Source organism: Onychostruthus taczanowskii, unplaced genomic scaffold, assembly GCF_017590055.1.
Source record: "Onychostruthus taczanowskii isolate IOZ18803 unplaced genomic scaffold, ASM1759005v1 scaffold19, whole genome shotgun sequence".
NCBI lineage: Eukaryota > Metazoa > Chordata > Aves > Passeriformes > Passeridae > Onychostruthus > Onychostruthus taczanowskii.
In genome coordinates this window covers 10,408,879-10,428,375 of record NW_024499128.1, presented here as the reverse complement: position 1 = coordinate 10,428,375, position 19,497 = coordinate 10,408,879, and the positions used below count along the sequence as shown (strand labels likewise).

Below are 19,497 nucleotides of genomic sequence, written 5' to 3'. Positions count from 1 at the left end.
GCTGCCCAAATAACTGACAAGGGATCAGGAGTGGGGTGTCTGAACTCCCAACAGTGCAAGGTGTGCACACACACACTTCCTTCCTACAGGAAATAAAAGGAAAAAAATATTAAACACAGGGTCCCCTCACTGCTGCAGGAAACTCAACCCCCCTGTGATGTTACACTGGAAGGATCCAAATCTGGCACCCAAAAACACCAAAGCAATTTCAGGGCATTTTCTCTTTCATATATAATTTTATTTCTGGTTATAGAAACAAATGCTAAGAGGAGAAGCAACATTCCCCAACCACATACATCAAATTAAGGTAACAGAACAGTTAAAATAAATGAAAAAAAAAAGTAGAAATTTAAACCTTTGTTATAGCTTGAAAATATTAACGTTCTCGATACATTAGAAATCACATTCAGATCTCAAATTACTTAAAAAATGTATGGCTCTATATTAAAAAAAACAAACAAACAAAACCACTGTATCCCATCTGAAGTGGAAACACAGGTCCTGCTGTGGGATGCAGGATCCCACACCCTGCTGGGAGCCAGGGCTGCCTTGAGCATCTCACAGGAGCAGCTGGCCAGGAAAGAACATGAACTTCACATCCACTGCCCCCCATGGAGCCTCCCCCTTGGGATACACACTTGCTTTTTAAAAAGCACTGATAACAAAAACAAGTCACAAAAAAACTCCCAAAACAACTTCTGATATCAGCTGTAAAAAAAAAAACACCCAAAAAACAACCCACAAACCCCAAAACATCTGGCTGGAGGTGTCTTGCACAGGCATCACCAGGAACTGAAATGCAAGCATGGCTTTAGTTTCCCCTTTCCACCACCTTCTTATTTTATAAAATAAGTGCCAAACCGAGGTGAAGGGGGTGAGGCTGGCTCAGATCTCTGTAGCAAACCCTTCTGTGAAGCCATTGAGGTATTACAGGTTCCTCTCAGCCTTCCCCAGGGACTCAGTGGGAATGAGCATCTGCAGAACAGGGGGGAGTTGGATTTTTCTGATTTTTTTTTTTTAATCAGAGCAATTATTCAGAGTTGGATCTGAATTTCCAGCTTTACCATCCGTTGCTCACACACAGCTTTTGATTTATCCCTAAACAGCTTTTAACAGTCCTTTGGATAACAGTCCTTTGGATAGCTACAGACTCTTAAAATGCTCTTTTTGGCTACGTGGAGGTTGGCTGGCAGGCTGGGCAAGGCCAGCCTCCTCAGCACAAACAGCATGTCAGAACCCAACACAACATATGGTCTTTTAAGATTTTCATATTTTAAAGCCATTTTCTGTATCACTATATTTGAATGAGTTTGGAAACGCTTTTGTGTTTTTTTTTTTGTTTTCTTTTTTTTTTTTTTTTTTTACATTCTGTTTTCTATTAAAGCAAAAAGATCTTACAAACAATACTCTGGTTCCCTCTACTTCAAGCCCATTTGAGGGAGAAAAAAAAAAAGAGAGATTAAGCAAGTTTAGGTTTACAGTAATTCAATTGCTACAGAGCCAACTTAGCAGCCTGCCCACCTCCCAAGAGCAGCATATAAATCAGCAGAACATCAGGATGTTCTGCAGCAGACTTTTAGCAGCAAGACAGTGAAACAGAAGGAATTCTCACTTTTTCTGCTCCATTTAAATCTCAATTTTCTTCAGCTACCAGACATTTCTCCTCACTGTTGCCCTTAGCTTTAAGGAAGGCTCTGTCTCAGACTGCTTTAAGTGAAACTGGGGTGGGGTAGGAGCAGGACAGAGAGGTCCAGATCACAGCAGAGCTTGGCAGCAGACACGAGGCAACAACCAAATATTAGGGGAAGTCTGGGTTCCACAGGGGCTGTTTTCTGCTGGATGAGGAGGAAAGCTGCTTCCTTTCACTGCTCCTATTCTGGTCACTCTTCCCACCACCAACCCTGTCCTCCCTGAAGTACTGCAGCCCCATCCCCAGGCAGGGATTGCTGAGGTGAAGCTTTCACTCAGATCCTCATAGAGAATTTCTGCTCCTGGAAGAGCAATGAGGATTAGGAAGTCAAGTATCACTTGATTTATTCTCAAAAGATCCAAGTGGTTCAAAATACACCCTTCTGTGAATTTAGTGATCCCTGTGGAATTAAATCACACCTGAACTTTGGCCAGTTCACCAAAATTTACTCCCTGTGAATGGAAACATTAGAAAAACTCTGTGCTTGTTTTTAAAGGGATATAGACACAGCTTACCCCAAAAAGAGACAGAAGCATGACAAAAGGAAAATAATCTCACCACAGACAAAAAGAAACTATTTCCTAGTGCCCCAGTGTTAGCTTAGCCACCTGACAGAGAGGAATTCCTCCTCGTGGACCCCCCATAAATCTCCTCTGTTAGAAATAAGGTCCCATTACTTACAGAGCAGAACTGTAAAGAACTCCCTGCTACTGCATCTAGAGAGAACTGCAGACAAGAAAGGGTTCCAGCTTTCATTAGTGCCATTTGGGGGGGTTCTTGCCAGAAAAGCAGTGTGGACTGGGGTTGCTGCAAGCAGGACAAAGCCAGAAGCAGGGATCCTGCAAGGAAGATGCAAGTACCAAGTTGCCTCTTCTGCTCTGCGAGAGGAATGAAAGCAATCACTGAAGTAAAGCTGCTTCCACTGGCTGCTCACATTCGTTACAAAAATAGGTTAATCGTTCTTTCAGAGTCAGTGCCTGGTGCAGGAATTACCAACACACTGTATAAAAGTCTGTGTAAGTACCATTCAAGAGAAAGAAATAGTCATGGACCATTTATATATCTATATCGACACACACGCTCACACACTCACACATTAATAAATATAAATTTCATGTTTACACAGATCTAATTTAATATTCTCTGAAAAAAAAATATTTAAAGGGTTTCTTCCTTAGCTGCCACCCATGAATTGTCAATGGTTTTTTTCTGTCTTGAGAGCAAAGGAGTAGATTTGGCACAACTACCCTTGTACTCTGAAACTTAAAGTGACACATAAGGAGAGGACCAACCATACATTCTGAAAGGTTTTAATTCAGTGTTGGTAAATTGAAAAGGTATCAAAAGAATTTTCCAAACATATAAATACAAACGTCACAAATTGATTCAAAATTTGGAATTTAAATATAGTGCTCCAAGAAAACCAAGTATTTTTCAAAATGTCTTGCTCAGGCCAAAGTAAAATGCTCCCTGGTGTATTATTGCCCCATGAAAGACACCCTAACAGAGAAAGCCCACCTGACAGCTACAGAATTCCCACTTATGGCAGGGAATACACCCACACCTCTATGCACAAACATGTGCACTGACCTGCAAACAACCCACCCAGCAGGGAGAGATGCTGATCTAACAAATCCCAGCCCAAGAGCTGCCTGGCAGCCCAGAGAGAGATTCCCCAGCCATGTTTTGATCAGGTGCAGATCAAGATGCAAGAAGGCATCAGCTAGAGCAATCCAGATGACCTTGTAGTGTAACTGTTCTGCAGCACAGCTGCTCCCGTGGAAGCTACACTTTCCAGCAGTAGTGTATGCTATAGTAGCAGCAGCTTGGGCATCATTTTTCACCCAGAAGGACACAGAAAGTTCTACAACAGATTGTTTACTCATGTAACTGCAACCTAACACAAGAATCCTCGCCAGATGCAGACCTTCCAGCAATGGAATTAAATTAGGAGTTAGATTAAAGGACTCTGGAGTTGACAGAATAACTATAAACAGAGGGGGAAAACTGATAAGGAGCAGAAGCAGGAGCTGCCCAAGAGACTGGCTGGCAAGAGAAGACAGATCATTTGCTGCAGGATGGCATCTGCAAGCTCAAAAACTCAGTGTGCAGCAAGGGCAAAATTATGAAGCAAATCCTCTTCCTTTAGAGGTTCATTCTTAATGCCCTAGTCCAACACTTATTAGCAGCAGGACTTAAAAAAAACCTCAAAGATTTTGCAGCAGGTAGAAACTCAAGGCAAGTTCCACATTGGATTGAAACTATCACTTGATAAGATTAATCACAGGTATCTTTAAAAGTGATCAGGATCCTTCAGTGCTGCTTCCTGCTCAACAAGACCCAAGCTAGGACTGTTCCTTGGAAGAAAGGGACAATGTGGTTGCATCTGCTCAAAAGCAATCCAGTTCACTCTGTGATTTGTTCCTTACACTTTACACTTGTCATGCAACAAGAGACCAAACAGATACTGGGCTGTACTGGCAGAAGTGTAGCTACCAGGCCAAGGAAAAGGATTCCTCTTCCAACCCATCCAGCATTCCCCAGATCAAGGCTGCAGCGCTGTCTCTGCTTTTGGGCTCCCCAGCACAAGACTCAGTGACCTCCTGCAGCAATTCCACCTGATGGACAAAAAGAGACCAAGACAACCAGGCTGGTTCAGCCTTAAGAGAAGGAAGCAAACTGGAAAAATCTTACTGGAATCTTCAAGTACCTATTTGCAACATTCAGAGGAGGCAGAGCTGGCTTCTCCTCAGAGGCAAGGAACAAATTCAGTTGCATGGGAAATTTTTCTTATGTTGCTGAGAAGTTTTCACCTTGTGCAGTGAGAGTGGATTCTCTAAGGAGAGGTACAGAATCACCACAAGGTGAAATCCAAGATCCCCAAATCCAGGGAAACACTTCTTTTTCACCCTACATTTTGACATTCATTTACACACTAGCACACACCAGTGATACCAAATAAATACCCCCTTGCTGACACAGATGAAAAGCTCCAACAGCAACAGAACATCCCCAGCAGGCAGGGAGAAGTGTTCCACACCACACTTCAAGGAAGTTCAGGTCAGATACTCTCACTTGCTTAGATATGGGTCCCTAGCCTTCTGTGCTCCAAGTTTTATTCCATTGTGGGCATTTTCCTACTGAAAAAAGAAAAAAAAAAGTGGAAATTAACTCTGAATGACAAGTCTAAGTCAGTACAAAAGACCAAACATGCACAATCAAGTTTACACCCCCCAAAATCTGATGCTAGACCATGACATTGATGGCAGAAGCACTGTAAGAGCCTGAGCTGTTATTTCTTTCCTCTTACAAAGCTTTAACATCTCTCTGAAAACACTCTCCTGAATAAGCTCTGCCCAACAGTAACAGGTCTAGAGCACAGCATGAAAATTCATACAGGGTGACCAAATTGACCTTTCTCAACCTGTTCTGGAGCTCCATGTATTCCATAGGTATTTTCATCCTTGAGTCCTCAGGCAGAGCTTAAAGCAAGGTGCTGCTCCTGTCAGTGGATAAAAATGACTGGATATGCTACAGGGGACAGTGTTAATGGTATGGGGGAGGGAGGAATATGGGAAGGAAAGAGTTGAAAAGAATATATGAGCTAATCATGAACTTCAATTTTGTGCTCAGCACTGTGCTGTGTTATCACTAAATCAGATTAAATTGATCTTTCTCTAAAAAGCTTTCTGTATCATAAGAGCCAAGGTCAAGACAAACAACATGGAATTCCAGTGGAATAGAACAAAGAACAACTGCATTCAACTCTTGCAAATCGGGGCAAAGAAAGTTGCTATAAACTAGCTGTGATCAAAGTAAAATTAGTCAATGTCATTGCCTAAGGTGAAAAAAAAAATCAATTGGGAATGGTGGAAAGTGAATTCACACATTAAGAACTTGCCTTTACAGCTTTCCCAGGTCTAAGTAATCGCAGTTTAAATATTCAATATGCCTTGACCTTCATTACACAGAGAGCAGAAAATCCAGTGAAGCCTCCACCTTCACTTCCCCTCAAACCTTCTTTAGTTAATGTAATCAAAGATGAGATGCAACTTTTTATACAATAAAAACAAGTCAGATTATAAATTTAAAATAATCTGAGTACTGCATATAACCATTAAGGTAAACATTTTCTTCCTACTTGAAGACTTTATTCTACCACCACGCCTCTGCAGCCTGGAGAATCAGGACTGGTATGTAAAAAGAATGTTGCTGTCATCCAGACTGATCAGTGCTGAAAGAATTCATCTGGAGGCCTGAAACAAGATGTCTTCATCTCACATGTTCTGGATGAGGACCACACTTTTCCACAGCTCTCAACACGATTTAGCAAGAACAGTTATTTTACCTGGTACCAGGCAGTGTTTAGCCAAACCTACAAAAAAAAAAAATCTGCAAGTGGCAGGACTGCTTCCTACAGCAGCAGAGGGATGCAGCAGACTGATAAAGCAAAAAACTCCTGACAGGGTGAACTGACAAGTTCCAGACATCTCAAGCAGAAAGGGTGAACAGAACAAAGATATTTGCTTATCCTCAACTCCCATTTGAACCAGCAGGCATTGTAAGCCACAAAAAGAAGAGACAGGAAGTGTTATTCTGTTCTAAACACTCAGGAGGCAGATCTACACATGCAACCTGAGGATGGACTTTCAGAAGGTATCTACAAAGCAGCAGCATTGTGGTGGATGAAAACATTGTCACTCAGCTGATGTCTTTCTATAGTGCTGGATTGGTTTACAGAAGTTCAGGGCTTAATTATTTAGACTCTTGAAGAGAAAAGCTTCAGCAAAGAAAAATCCACAGAATTTTGGCAGCTCCACATCCTGAACAGTTTTCTGTTGGTTTTTCATCTTTCTCTGACTCACCCAACATTCTGGAAAGCCAAGGACTCCTGCGCTTCCGGAGCGCTCGCGAGCCTCGGGGCTGTTTCAGAGGCGTGCCTGTACCTAAACCAGCAGTCACCCGAAAGTAATGATTCATCACAGAGACTGTGCTGCACTCTCACTTGTGTCTTCTGCCTAGAAGTTCATTTTATTGACTCCTGGCTTTGAAAAGGCTACAGAAAACAGAGCTAATCTGTGTGCTTTTCCGCTGCGCCACACCTTGCCTTCCTAGCGGGAGAAGGGACAGCTGGAGGCCAGCCTGCTTCAATTACTTTGTGGTCTCTAACAATCCTCCTTCACAAAACCATTTCAAAGTACTAAAATTCCATCTAATAACTTGTCACGAAGGGCACACACCTGAATTCTGAAAGCCCAGCTGAGATAAATGATCTGTCATGAATATTTTATGTGCCTCTCTCCGCAGAAAGTAACCGCAAATCATGAGACCAAGAAATTCTTTCCTTCTTTCAGCAATATTTCTCACAAAATAATGGACTTGAGAATTAAACGTGTCTGGATTTTATTCAAGTGGTGGGACTTGGTTATTGAATAGGATTTGGCAAAGACAAAGGAAACCCAGAAGGCAACAAGTGATGCCAGCTGTTACCTTGTGGACTTCCTCCCCAGATTCCAGCAGGCACCGAAGGGCTGTGCCTTGCCCCTAATCCCCATGGATATGCTGACAGTATCATTTACTGCACTTTGGGGAAGGCTTTTTGCAACGTTTCTGCAGTAGGTTTTGCCTCTCTGCCTTGTCAGACTGCACAGGACAGCAAATCAGTACAGATAGGGGATAACCCACCAGAGGCACAGCCCACCCCTCTGAAGTCTCTCTTGCCATTAGCAAAGTAACATTTGCTAAATTAAAAAATCTCTGCTGTGCTGCCAGAAGACATGTTAGCCAATAGGACTGCAAAGGGTGTAAAGCCAAAGGGGTTTGCTGGAGGCTACAGGCAGGGGTGGATTTCTTTGCCAGTCATAAGGTGTCACAAGTCAAATCTACCTTCCTTGAAAGACATCCCTGTACTACGTGAGGAGCCTGGAACACAGTTTGAGTAAAGGCCTCCTCCTACTGGCCAACCCAAATGGGCCTCAAGGCAGGAGAGATGGGAGAGGGAGCCAAGCAATGAAAGCAAACCTCCAAATCAATTTTGGTAAAACTGTTTGAAGACCTCCAGTGAGTTTTGCCACATGGAAAATAAAAGAGAAGTCTTTTGCCTTGGTCTACTACACCCTGACAGAATTTGAAGGAACCATGGTATGACCTCTGCTGCCTCTCATCCAAGCCCTAAACTTCCCTCTCCAAAGAGTAACACAGGAATTTTGCTGTTAGCCATGAAAGAGGGTCAGCTCTGACCTCCTGATCAGGGTCCATCAGGCTAAGGACCACACCACCACCAGGAGGTGAAGGTGACAGCTTTAGTGCAGAACATCAACCAGTATTTTCTCAAGTTCACAGACGGTGGCCATGCCTTCACCTACAGTGCTGATTTGAACAAAAGATGGTGCTTCACACAAGCTGTGATCAATCAAATGCACACAGAGCCTCCTGGAGACACCCTTCCCCATGGGATCCTCAGGCATCAAGATACTTTGGCTGTTGTCCAGAGCAAGTGATGAATAATTGTAAGAAGTCATTTGTAAAGATACAAACCCCTTTTGTTTTTAACATCTTTACAGGAACCAAGTTAATACAGTTCCTCTATCATCCTATTCTCCCTCAAAGGGAATGGAGAGAAATTTCATCTGGAAATCCAGGTGGCTGAGCCCTGTAACTCTTCCTCCTGAATCCCCATATAAATAAACATTTATATTCAGAATTTTCTGTTTTAAAAAACCAGCATCATTTGCCTTTTTTTTTAAGCTTGGTACCATGTTTCTTTAATATTGTTGTGAGATACTGCACCCACATTCAGCATTTGATTGCCTTAGGTGACCTTTTTAAAATGGTCCTATGGTTCAAAGCTCTCAGAAGCGCGGTATTAAGGCATAGAACGTGAGGAGTTTTCTTTCCAGGGAGCAGACTGTATTTGTATTACATTCCTTTAGATTCTGAACTGCAAATCCCATCCCCTTGGAGCCAAAAGGGGAAAAGATAGTTAAAAATATCCCAGCAGTCATACAATCAGTTGTCTGTATTTTTTTTGAATCTTAAAAAAAAAAAAGAAAAAAGAAAAAAAAAAAGGAAAAAATATCCCATAAGTAGAGACAGAACAGAGTTCCAGATATGGGTTCTTGGGAGGGATTATCCATTCTTTTTGGCACCTTGTGATTATAACAGCTGTTGTCCTCCCATTGAAAAATCTGCCTTTAAAAAGAGCTCTTTATCAGCTGTGTTTTGAGCTGTTACAGTTGTGGTTGGTTTCCTGTGAAAGCTGCTTTAGGGCTCCTGCCATCCCATGCCCACCCCGCCATCACTCCAGCTCCTCCCACCGCTTCTTCATTCACTGGTTGCCTGTCCCTGTGGCACTGTGGATGTGATGACTCCAGCCTGGGCTGGCACTGCTCCACTGGGCTCTTCTATCCGTGCTCTCTTCACCTCAGGCTCACTGGAGGAAGCTGCTGCCGTCTCTTCGGTCCCTGGCTCGCAGACCCGGCTGACTACAACAGGAGTGGACGAGCTGGCCTGGGCTGCAAGGAGCTGCAGTGGGTTTGTAAGAGCTGGGAAGGAAGATACGAAAGAGAAGCAGAATTAGTGGGGTGAAGCAGAACAAGTGTTTGCTGTTCCAAGCAAAGCAAGAAAAGAAAATCCCACTGTTAAACGCGACAGCTGGCACACGGTCAAGTGCTGCTTCCCAGTGCATTTTGAAAGGCTGGCTTGCCTTGTCCTTCCCTCTCCCTCCACAACCTCAGCTTTTCAAGTTCACCAAACCAGCAACAATCCCTCTCACAGGAGAACTTCCTTCTTCCCATGCACTGTCAAACAAGGCATTGCTAGCTAAGTGTTTGTTCCCAGCAGGGGAGGATCAAGCTCTAGTTAAAATTACAGCACAGCTCTTTGAGAGGTACTGCTGATTGTAGGTGGCCAGAGAATTTCTCATGAACTCCAACATCCATGTGCTGGGCTTTTTATTTGGAAGTTTAGAGGCTCTTTTGAGCCCTGCTCACACAGGAAGAACAAACCAGGCTGTTGGGAAATAGAATCCAAATATTGAGTGTACTGACAACCCACTTGTAAAAGGGGCAGGAAAAAGCTTACCCTAGACAACCACATGTGTTCCCATCAGAACTGGGATCAGAACAAAGGAATTTCTGGCTTCCAGTCTTGTATTGCATTATTGACACAAGCTCTCACCCTCCCATTAATAAAAGTGGTAAGAAAAAAGATGATTTAAGTAGCAACCCTCTGTAAAAATGTCTACAATTCCTAGTTCCAGACAGAGAATGTGCTTACACACTGACTTTGGCACACACCACTGCTTGGAAAACAAAACACATGCAGTTTTTGGACTCTGCATCAATCAGAGAGGAAGCCAAAGGGGACTCAGGAAACAGCACATCCTCTGCCCTCCAGACTCATTTGCAAAGGATGGAATGACTGAATATCAGTGCTGTGTTCACTGCTAAATGCATGAAAAAGGAGCCCTAGGATAAATAAACAAAGCCAACAGAACAAAGGCCCTCAAAGCCCAGTAACTTCTACCAAGGCATGAGAAGAAAGATGTAGAGTATCAAGAGGATGAAGGGAAAAAAATAGGGTAAAGATGAGGGCAGTCAGCAATTACAGCTTAGTGACTTAGAGAACCTCAATCGTGCAATTGAAGAGAAGTTAACTTAGTACAGATGAGAGTCAAGAGACTCAGGCTTTGTTTTGTGAACCAGAAAATTTACTGCCACTTACAAAAAAACTCAGATGTAACTGGAATACTTCCCACTTTGATGAGAGTTAAAAAGTTTAGTGAGATGAAAATATTTTAACATAAAAATGTCAAATAAAAAACTGTCTGATTCTATATTAGACAAATGCTACTGCTGGTTAGTAGAAGCTTGACCTATCTGATCTATTAATATCTTATAATAATTGCACAAAAACCTTATCACTATCATTTTTTCATAATTCCAATGAGATTCTTGCAATTGAAGTGCACACCAGGTGATAACTGTGAAGAGATGTGGCAGAAAATTCTGTAGAAACATTCCTATCTTCATGAAAGGCATCCAAAGCCCAGCAGTACCATTCATTTCAAACTCCCAAAAGCACCAGCCTGAGGCAGCAAAAGTACTTGGCCTCTCAGAGAAAAAAAGCCATAAGAAACATGGATATTCCCAACCCCAACTGAATAAAATGTGAGGTGCTGAGCAAGCAAGAGGAGGCTGCCAAGACATGGCTTGTATGGAATTTCAAAAAACCATGCTTGACAAATGACTATAACACATCCTGTGTATACAAAAATCCTACATTCGTTCACCTGGTGAAAGAGATCTTGTTTCTCTCAGGCTGTAAGACTGTAAGATGGGAAAGTATGTTATTTTCTTTTTACTCTACTGAGTCATGTTTCACAAGATCTAAAGAGTACCATGGAAATTTTATTATTTGGCACGCTGCAAGCAAAGGCTGTTGATCAGAAGAAAATAAATGAAAACAGGCTCTCCACAAGAATCACTAACACTTTCAACAAGTAACCTCAAGAGGTAGATAGTCTCAGTAATAACAACTGCATAGCCAAGGGCAAAGGAAGGACAGGGCTTTTCTGCCAGAGAGCAGGGCTGTTCCCCCAGGAAAGGCAGCAGAGGTGGACAGAAGGGAACCTCCCACTCATTTACAGCCCTAGAAGGGGAAGAATTGCAATATCTTTGAGATGGACACATGGAATAACTTGATTCACAGAAAGCAAGAAGAGAAAACACTTGCAGCTTTACACCCTGGCTGCTAAGCTGGGGGAGCAGTGGCAGCCAGGAGCTGAGGAGCAGACCCACTACAGCCTGGCTGCTACGCTGGGGGAGCAGACCCCACTACAGCCTGGCTGCTAGGCTGGGGGAGCAGACCCACTACAGCCTGGCTGCTAAACTGGGGGAGCAGACCCACTACAGCCTGGCTGCTAGGCTGGGGGAGCAGACCCACTACAGCCTGGCTGCTAGGCTGGGGGAGCAGACCCACTACAGCCTGGCTGCTAGGCTGGGGGAGCAGGGCAGCTGGCGAGCAGACCCACCGTAGGCGCTGCCGGCGATGCTGTTGGTGGGCACGGCGTGTTTGCCGTTCTGGGTGACCGCCCGCACCGGGAGCTGGTGCTGCCCCAGGGCCACGGGAGCTGCCTGCTGCAGGATGGTGACAGTCTGCCCAGGGACGCCCTGGGCCATCTGGCTGGCCACTGTCTGGATGACACGGCTGGCCGTGGGGATCGTGGCAAACGCGATCGTTGGCTTCTCGTCCATGCCTGCGGAAGAGCAGAAGAGACAAGGATCATCAGGTCACTGCCCGGGCTCAGAGGCAGGTTTTATTCTCATTAACACTTTAGCAGGGATACACACCTCAGGATTACAATACCTCAGCACCACAGCAGGTCAGGGATGAGTACTTGGAAACATTAAAATATTCTCTACTGCACGTTTACTCTGTCAATATAGGAACATTTTTCTTACAGCATCAGCCATGAGAAAAATTGAAAAAAATCAAACGCATCAATTTGACCCTTTGCCCTAAAAAGGCATCACCTCCCTTATTGGCACATCACAGCTGTGATATGGACAGCAAGCACTGCAAATCTTATAGCTTACTTTGCAATTTCAAACAAACTGGCTTGACTTTCAATACCACACAGCAGGAGAAGGCATTAAGATCTTAAACAATGCCTGGAGCCAAAAGTCTGCAGCAGTTTGCTGTCAGGCCTGCATTGAGGCTGATTTACAAGGAGGTCTTCCCACAATTGCCAGCTTTTGCTGTGGAAGAACAGGAAAAAAACAGGATGGAAAAAAAAATAAAGAAGGAGAGCAGAGTTTCTGGACAGAGGTAACTGCTTGAGAGCACTAAACCACTTTTCTCACTTCCCAGGATAAGGGGTCAATTCAGCAGGTATGCCACAGATACAGGACAGCATCCCGCCAGGCATGCAGGAAAGCAGAGGAACCACTCTTCCAGGGGCTCTGTGGGTCTCAAAGGAGAGAGGGCAGGAAGCACAATCTCATTAGTCCTGTAGGAAAAGAAAGCCTCTCCCATTTTAACATTTGCACACAACGAGAATGGAGTTAGATGGGACATAAGCACTGAAATGAAACCTGCAGGCAAGCTGATGGGAATGGGGAGAGAAAAGGCAAAGAAAGCAAGGAGTTCAGGAAGGAAAATGCAGCAAACAGGGAAAGTAGAGACTAGAAAAAGATACGTGTGAGAACAAGTAGGGAAAGAACAGGCAACAGCAAGAACCAGTGAATGAAAGAAGGGAGCAGGTGACAGGCAGCTGCAACTGTTAGTGCTTCAGGAACATGTATGGGATCCAGACAGGAATTTCCAGAGAATGTAAGTGAAATTCAAGCAAGATAACCAGTGCTGCACTAAAAATGCCAGGGGTCCTGCTGCTACAAGAAGGGAAGCTCTTTGTCATTTTTCTTTCCCTTAGAGAGAGGGACCATTGTCCCACTGCCCACATAAAAGCAGACACAGAAACCAGCCTTGCTGCTGCTAGAACATACACTGACATTGTAGCACTAAGACCTTCTGAAAGGGGGAGCAGACAAGGTGTTGTCTACACCACAGCAAGAGAATATTTAACTCACTAAATCCCCCAAGGCTGGAATTTCCAGCTTAGGGACAGAAAAAGGCCTTTGTTCTAACTGGTTTTTGAAGATTGCTTTAATGGGGCACTGCCTGCACTTCCAGAAGCACATGCTTTGCTCTAGGAATCCAGGCCTGCAGAAAAGAAGGGCTCAGTCATTTATTTACAAAGCCATCCTGAAGCAGAGTTGCAGCCTTTCCCAGGCTCTTTCTTTTGGCTGAAAAATGCACATGCTTTCATAGCAAATCCACAGGCATAATACTGGTATTGGGGATAACTACAAAAGCATGGAGAGATAGGACAAAGGGGAATGGTTTCAAACTGAAAGATCAGGTATAGATGAGATATTAGGAAGAACTTCTTCCCTGTGAGGGTGGGGAGGCCCTGGCACAGGCTGCCCAGAGCAGCTGTGGCTGCTCCATCCCTGAAGTGTCCAAGGCCAGGCTGGACAGGACTGGGAGCACCCTGGGATAGTGAAAGGTGTCCCTGCCCATGGAAGGGGGATTGGAATGAGATGATCTTCAAAGTACCCTCCAATCCAGATCATTCTATGATTCTATGGTAATAAGCAAATTTTAAGCCCTGCATATTTTCTCAGGCTCTGAAGTCTGTTAGTTTTGTTCCCCAGGAGACAAGGGAACACAGTTGTCCTGCTCTCTGGTGCAGACAAAAAATGGGTGAGCTCTCATTTGGTTTAAGTTTTACCTGGAGAAACATTTTTTTTAATGGCTTAGTGCCCAGTGAGTGAAAATGTTTGAAACTTATTAGCGGAGCAGCAAAGGAGGTGAACGCTACCTCGGTGGTCAGCAGCTAAGTCCAACACTGCTCCTGCAGCTTCATGAGCTCCTCCTGCTGTGCCCTGGTTTGTGAGGATGTATCCATTTGCAGAGTTTGCAGAGGAGGTCACCACTCGGACCATGGTGACAGTGGGGGCTTGTTGAACGACGTGGATTGCGTGGCACGAAGGCTGCTGGGAAGTCACTATGGATGCTGGCATGTAGGCCACTGGTTTGGCCACCAGGGTGGATGGTCGGGGAGGAACAGCCATAATCACTGGCTGGGCACTCACTGGAGATCCTGAACAGAAAAGAGAAGCACATGTTAACAGGAGAGGCAAAAAGACCCCCATTTATTTCATCTGTGTGTTTCCAGTCTACTCAGTGCTTCAGCATTAGCAGGAATGGTGGTAGAAATGAACAAAAAAAAAAAAAAAAATCAAGCCTTCAAAAATACCACCCTCAAACTTCTTCTTCCTAATGTACAAAAACCCTACTTGTCATCTGAGCACATTTCTGTGAATAAAATCCATAATAAACATAAGAAAATACCCCAAACCAAGCTTTCCTTAATGAGCTTTGCCTTCCAACCTCACCCTACATCCCAGGTCAGCACAGCTGACAAGCAGATATTTACCAGGTCCTGGCCACAGCACCAGAGCTTGGTGTAGCCAAGCTGATCTTATCCAGAGGCTGGTAAATGAGAGCAAGTGAGCTGTGTGTTGCCATGGCTACTTAGCTGTCAGATCTTTACAGCCACCTAGCTCAAGGTTAGATCAGCTGTCTCTAAACATTCTGCCCCTCATCCAAAGAGGAGTGAGAAAAATAGTTTGAAGTTCTACTTGCACCATCAGTCTCTAAAAACAAAGTAGAAAGAGAGTCCTGGATGCTTCAAAAAAACCACTGCAGAAGCCTTCCTGTGGTGTCCTCAGCATGGCATGTGGGACAAGTGAACTGCCAGCCTCTGGAACAAGAGCTACTCACCAGGTGCACTCTGGGAATACCGATACTCTGGAACTGAGGCTAACTTTGACCCAAAGTCGTGATCGTGTGGAATGGGTGAGCCCTCCCGAGACAGGCACTCTGGAGTCTGTAGGCCACTAGAGTGAGGGGACAGCAGGCCAGGGTGAGTAGGGGAGGCAGGAGCACTCCTGAAACACCAAAACATAGCGTTGGCAAGTGCAGATGCATTTTGTCCACAAGACAGCAGCAGAGACCCAGAGTTCTGTCCAGTAGAGGATTCTCTAGGAAGGACAGACCACACCACCCACTGCAGTCCTGCTGGGAAGAGCTGAAAGGTACACAGGGACCCCACAAACACTGCAGCTCCAAATATTGTTGTGTTATTCCTTGCTGAAGGAAACTGGACCCTTCAGAGCAGGGTTAGCATTTCATTGTTAGACCACTACTGACAGAGAATCTCTAAATGCTGCATACTCAGGTCAGTTTTATAACTTCAAGTCATTCTCAAAGAACCTACGTCAGAGTTTGAGAGTGACAGGGAGAAGAAGAAAGATGCAAGCAGAGGGAAGTGTCTGGTCCTGCATATGCTTGCAGAGCAGTTGCTTCTCCTTCTCCCTGTTGCCTCCCTCCCCAACCACTTGGTTCCCACCTCTGGTCCCAAACACGTGAGGAATTGTACATCTCTTTAATGACAAACCAGAATAAAAAGCCGAAAAATTCTCCTCCTGTTTCCCCCACATTTTAACAGAGAAAATAGGAGGTGTGGGAGGAATGTTCCATGCAACTGCTCCAGCTAGTGCTGAATTCCAAGTCTTCTCCTCACAGCTACAGGGCTCAAAGAAGCTGTCATTGCACAAGGCCGTGGAGCTGACTGGAGCAGCCACACAGACTCCCACTGCTCCACTGCTGACAACCACCATCAACCTGATCTCCCTGTAGGAGAGTGTTTTAAATACCACAGAAGTTATTCCCACTATGATCTAATCCACATCTAAACACAGCTTTCCTGAAATCAGAGATTGGCATCTGAAAACACTCACTCCAGTGATAACTGCTTTGAATTTCTCTGAAATGATGCCAAAGCAGATACGTTATTTGATGCATTTCTGTAGTTTGCTTCTGGATTTTTTTTTGTTAAACACTTAAGAATTCAGAACAATTTTCAGATTATGCCTCAGGACTAACTATATCACCTTGCAAACCATAAACAGAAGCAAAGCATACTCACTGTACTTCAGGAGAAGTTTTAGTTTGTTTTCTTTGTAATGAATTTGGCAGAGAGATGAGAGGAAATTGAAGTTACCTGGAGGAGAGAGGCCCAAAAGGTGTTCGGAAGCAGGACACTCCTCTTTGCCTTCTTTTTCTAAACGCTTGTTCTACAAGTTTGGCTTCAGAGGCAGGGTCAATCCTCCAAAATGAGCCCTTTCCAGGCTCCTCTTGGGAGCGTGGGACTTTAATAAAGTAACGGTTCAAGGAGAGGTTGTGCCGAATGGAATTCTGCAGGAAGCAGAGGAATGAGGTGATTATTTTGCCACCAAGAAGTATGTAACAAAGACAAATGGGCTGCACCACACAGCTTGGAAAAATAAATCCACGCCGCCAGAATCAGTGTTGAAGGTAGAAACAAGTCACTCAACTCACACAGCTCCAAAGTCACAGGAGAACAGCAGGAGAAAACCTGGGGGAAAGTGTCAGAATTTCTCCTGACCAAGCTGAAAGATGAGTTTGCTTGGTACCAACCATTACTCAAATACATCTGGAGCCAGAGCAGTGACTTCTCTGTGGAAAGCCATGAAAGCAGAGCTTTTGCTGAGGCAGGGGGAAATCACTGTAAACCACATCAGAACTCTCTCAAAAGACAGGCTTTATTCTTGGCAAGTGGGAAAAGTTGCCTGAGCCTGTGCTAACTGCTCACCTGCCAAACGATTACCAGGGTGCCCAAACATGCCCTAGAGGACACTGCATCTCACAGTGATCACAATGCAAGGCAGCCAACATGCCCTCAGCCAGCTCTGGGAGGAATCCATGAGCTCTGTGGCACTCTGCAGCTCTCTGGATGATGACAAGATTGTTTATCCCTTCCATTGTAACAGCCCACCTCTTACAGGGTGTACAGCTGCCTTGTGGGCTGGGGAAGAGCTCAGCAAGCCTCCATGTGCACAAACTAATCCCTCTTCCACTTTCAAAACAAAATAAAAGCTTTTCTAGCAGGTTTAGACAATCTGTGCACTGGTGAAGCCTTACAATGCCACTGGAGGGGAGGGAAACAGGCAACTTCACTCCCTCCTGAAATGCAGCTCTCTGAAGCAGGACGCAGCAACTGGTTCACAAAGCACAACTCTGCTGAGCAGGTTAGGGCAGGAAGTGAATTCCACAATTAATTAGAACTGCAGGGAAAAGCCAGGGAGGCAGAAATGTATATATTCCAACTGCACTCAAAGTGCACCAAGCAGTACTGCTCCTGCCAGTTGCACACAGTGAAATCAGCAGCTGCAAGAGCCTTTGCAGCTGTATTAGTCTATTACATTCAAATGCCAACACCCATGGCAGAGGTGTGATGCCAAGAAAAAGTCTGAAAGCAGGTGGAGTTGAGGTTCTTGAAACTTTGGAAGCAGCCCTCAAGTGAGCATTGAAGTTTGATTTAGCATGTGTTAACTACAACCAAACTCTCCTCTGAAGCTGGTCAGGTTTCCTTGAGTACCACAATGAGTGCATGGACTCCCAGTTTCCCACTCAAATTCAGAACTTGCAAAGTGTGACTTAGGCAATGCAGTTGATACACTGGGAAAACAAAACATCTGTAATGATTTAAGGTGCTATGATTAAAAACTGGAGCCTCAGTTTTAGGCTGGATTTCCTCTGCTTGGAGAAATCATGCCAAAGATGAGGTGAAGGATTAAGCAAGTATCTGGGCAGAGGAGTGACTGATAGCAAGGATGTAGGGAAATAAAATACAAAATGAAAAACACATGAGTACAGCATTAAAAGAGGAACTAGAGAGCCCAACAGTAACACACTACATTGCTCTACAAAGTATTCAAAAAAAAACCCCAACAAAACTAATCACCCACAAATGAACTAGTCAGCTTGTGTTAAACAAATTCACTCTGGGAACAGTCAAAGCAGCTCTATTCCCAGTGCCCCAAATCTTTAATAAATGCATTTCAAAGTAGATAAGCCATGTCAAAGTAGTTTAAAAGCTTGTCAGTGTCAAGAACTCACCTGCCAGCCTTTGTCAGCAGTCCTGTAATATGGATAATGCTTGGTAATGTGGGCATAGATCCCACTTAGTGTTAATTGCCTGTCCTGTGCTGAAGATATAGCCTGCACAATTAGCTGAGCATAAGAATAGGGTGGCTTGGATTCATCCTAAGCAAGAAAAAAAAAAACAAACAAAAATTTTAGTCACTAACAAAGAATTCCTACGCTGCAGTGTACCACAACCCAAACTTAAAAAGCACATTGGGCTGTAATTTTTACTGATGCCAAGAGAGCAGCAGGGCAGCTAAGAGAGCATCAGCTCTCCCATTGCTGTTTTATGCTGCCACCACCCAATTTAGCACAAGCATTTCAAACAGAGCTACAGGGCTGAGTCAGATGAAAGTAGCTCCTTCCATCTCCCCACAAACACACATAAATCCCAACTTCAATCTGATTCCATTCCCCACTGAATTCCCGCACATGCTTGCACCAGCACAAGGAAAGGGATCAAGACAGGCAATTGTAATCAAGAAATAGAGTATAGGTACATTAACTGCTTTCTGTATTCATGAATTAAAGCCTCCAGTTCTGCCCAGCTACAGCTCCACTCTGCTAGAAAGGTTTGAGGCTGTATGTTATCAGCCCTCCTCCCAGCAACAAGCCCAACATGAAACCTGATCCCGTCCCTTCCCTTCTCCAGCAGGATTTGTTTCATTCTAGGAACTTTAATTTGTTTGCTAGATCTCGTATTTCCAACTCTTCCCATTACTCCATCAAGAACAACCCTCCTTGTCTCAGGGGGGAATTAAGTCTACCAAAAAAAGCCATCTAGCAGTGTGCTCCTCCACCCAATCCCAAATCAGGTGGTTTTGGATATGGAACTTTTAACTTTGATCTGAAGATCAGCTCACCAAAATTACATTTTATCATTCTAATTCAGTTATTTTTTAATCTAAATTCCACTTGCCACTCTCCTCGTTTAACGCCTACTTGACAGGCCTTCATGTTTGTTTTAAAGTCTGACTACAGACTTCTCATGACAAGGATCTGGTTTCTTCCCCTGCTTCTGCTTTCTCCAACTGTGTTTTGCAAAACACCATTAATTAAAGGAAGAAAATGAGATGCTGCATCTTATGTGCCTGTTTTTTATAGGATCTTGATTTATCAAATAAACAAAAATATTATTCTTGCTTAAACGCTTTAGTGAGTGATTTGAATACACTGTGGGCAGCTAAGCAAGCAGAGACTACCACTAAGCCAAGCACAGTTTGAAGGAA

General features: G+C 44.2%; 1 protein-coding gene across 2 annotated transcripts in view; it reads right to left on the bottom strand.

Annotated features, from left to right (window-relative positions):
- Window positions 1-216: 216 nt before the first annotated feature.
- Window positions 217-19,497, bottom strand: part of FOXK1 (forkhead box K1) — a 56,331-nt gene continuing 37,050 nt past the window's right edge. For both annotated transcript variants that reach the window (XM_041401643.1, XM_041401642.1), the window contains 6 exons: window positions 18,242-18,388; window positions 16,323-16,516; window positions 15,041-15,207; window positions 14,076-14,357; window positions 11,724-11,948; window positions 217-9,234 (listed from right to left, as the gene is read on the bottom strand). In XM_041401643.1, the coding sequence (XP_041257577.1) occupies window positions 9,014-9,234; window positions 11,724-11,948; window positions 14,076-14,357; window positions 15,041-15,207; window positions 16,323-16,516; window positions 18,242-18,388 (1,236 nt within the window). In that variant the 3' untranslated portion in view covers window positions 217-9,013. The remainder of the gene's footprint in view (window positions 9,235-11,723; window positions 11,949-14,075; window positions 14,358-15,040; window positions 15,208-16,322; window positions 16,517-18,241; window positions 18,389-19,497) is intronic.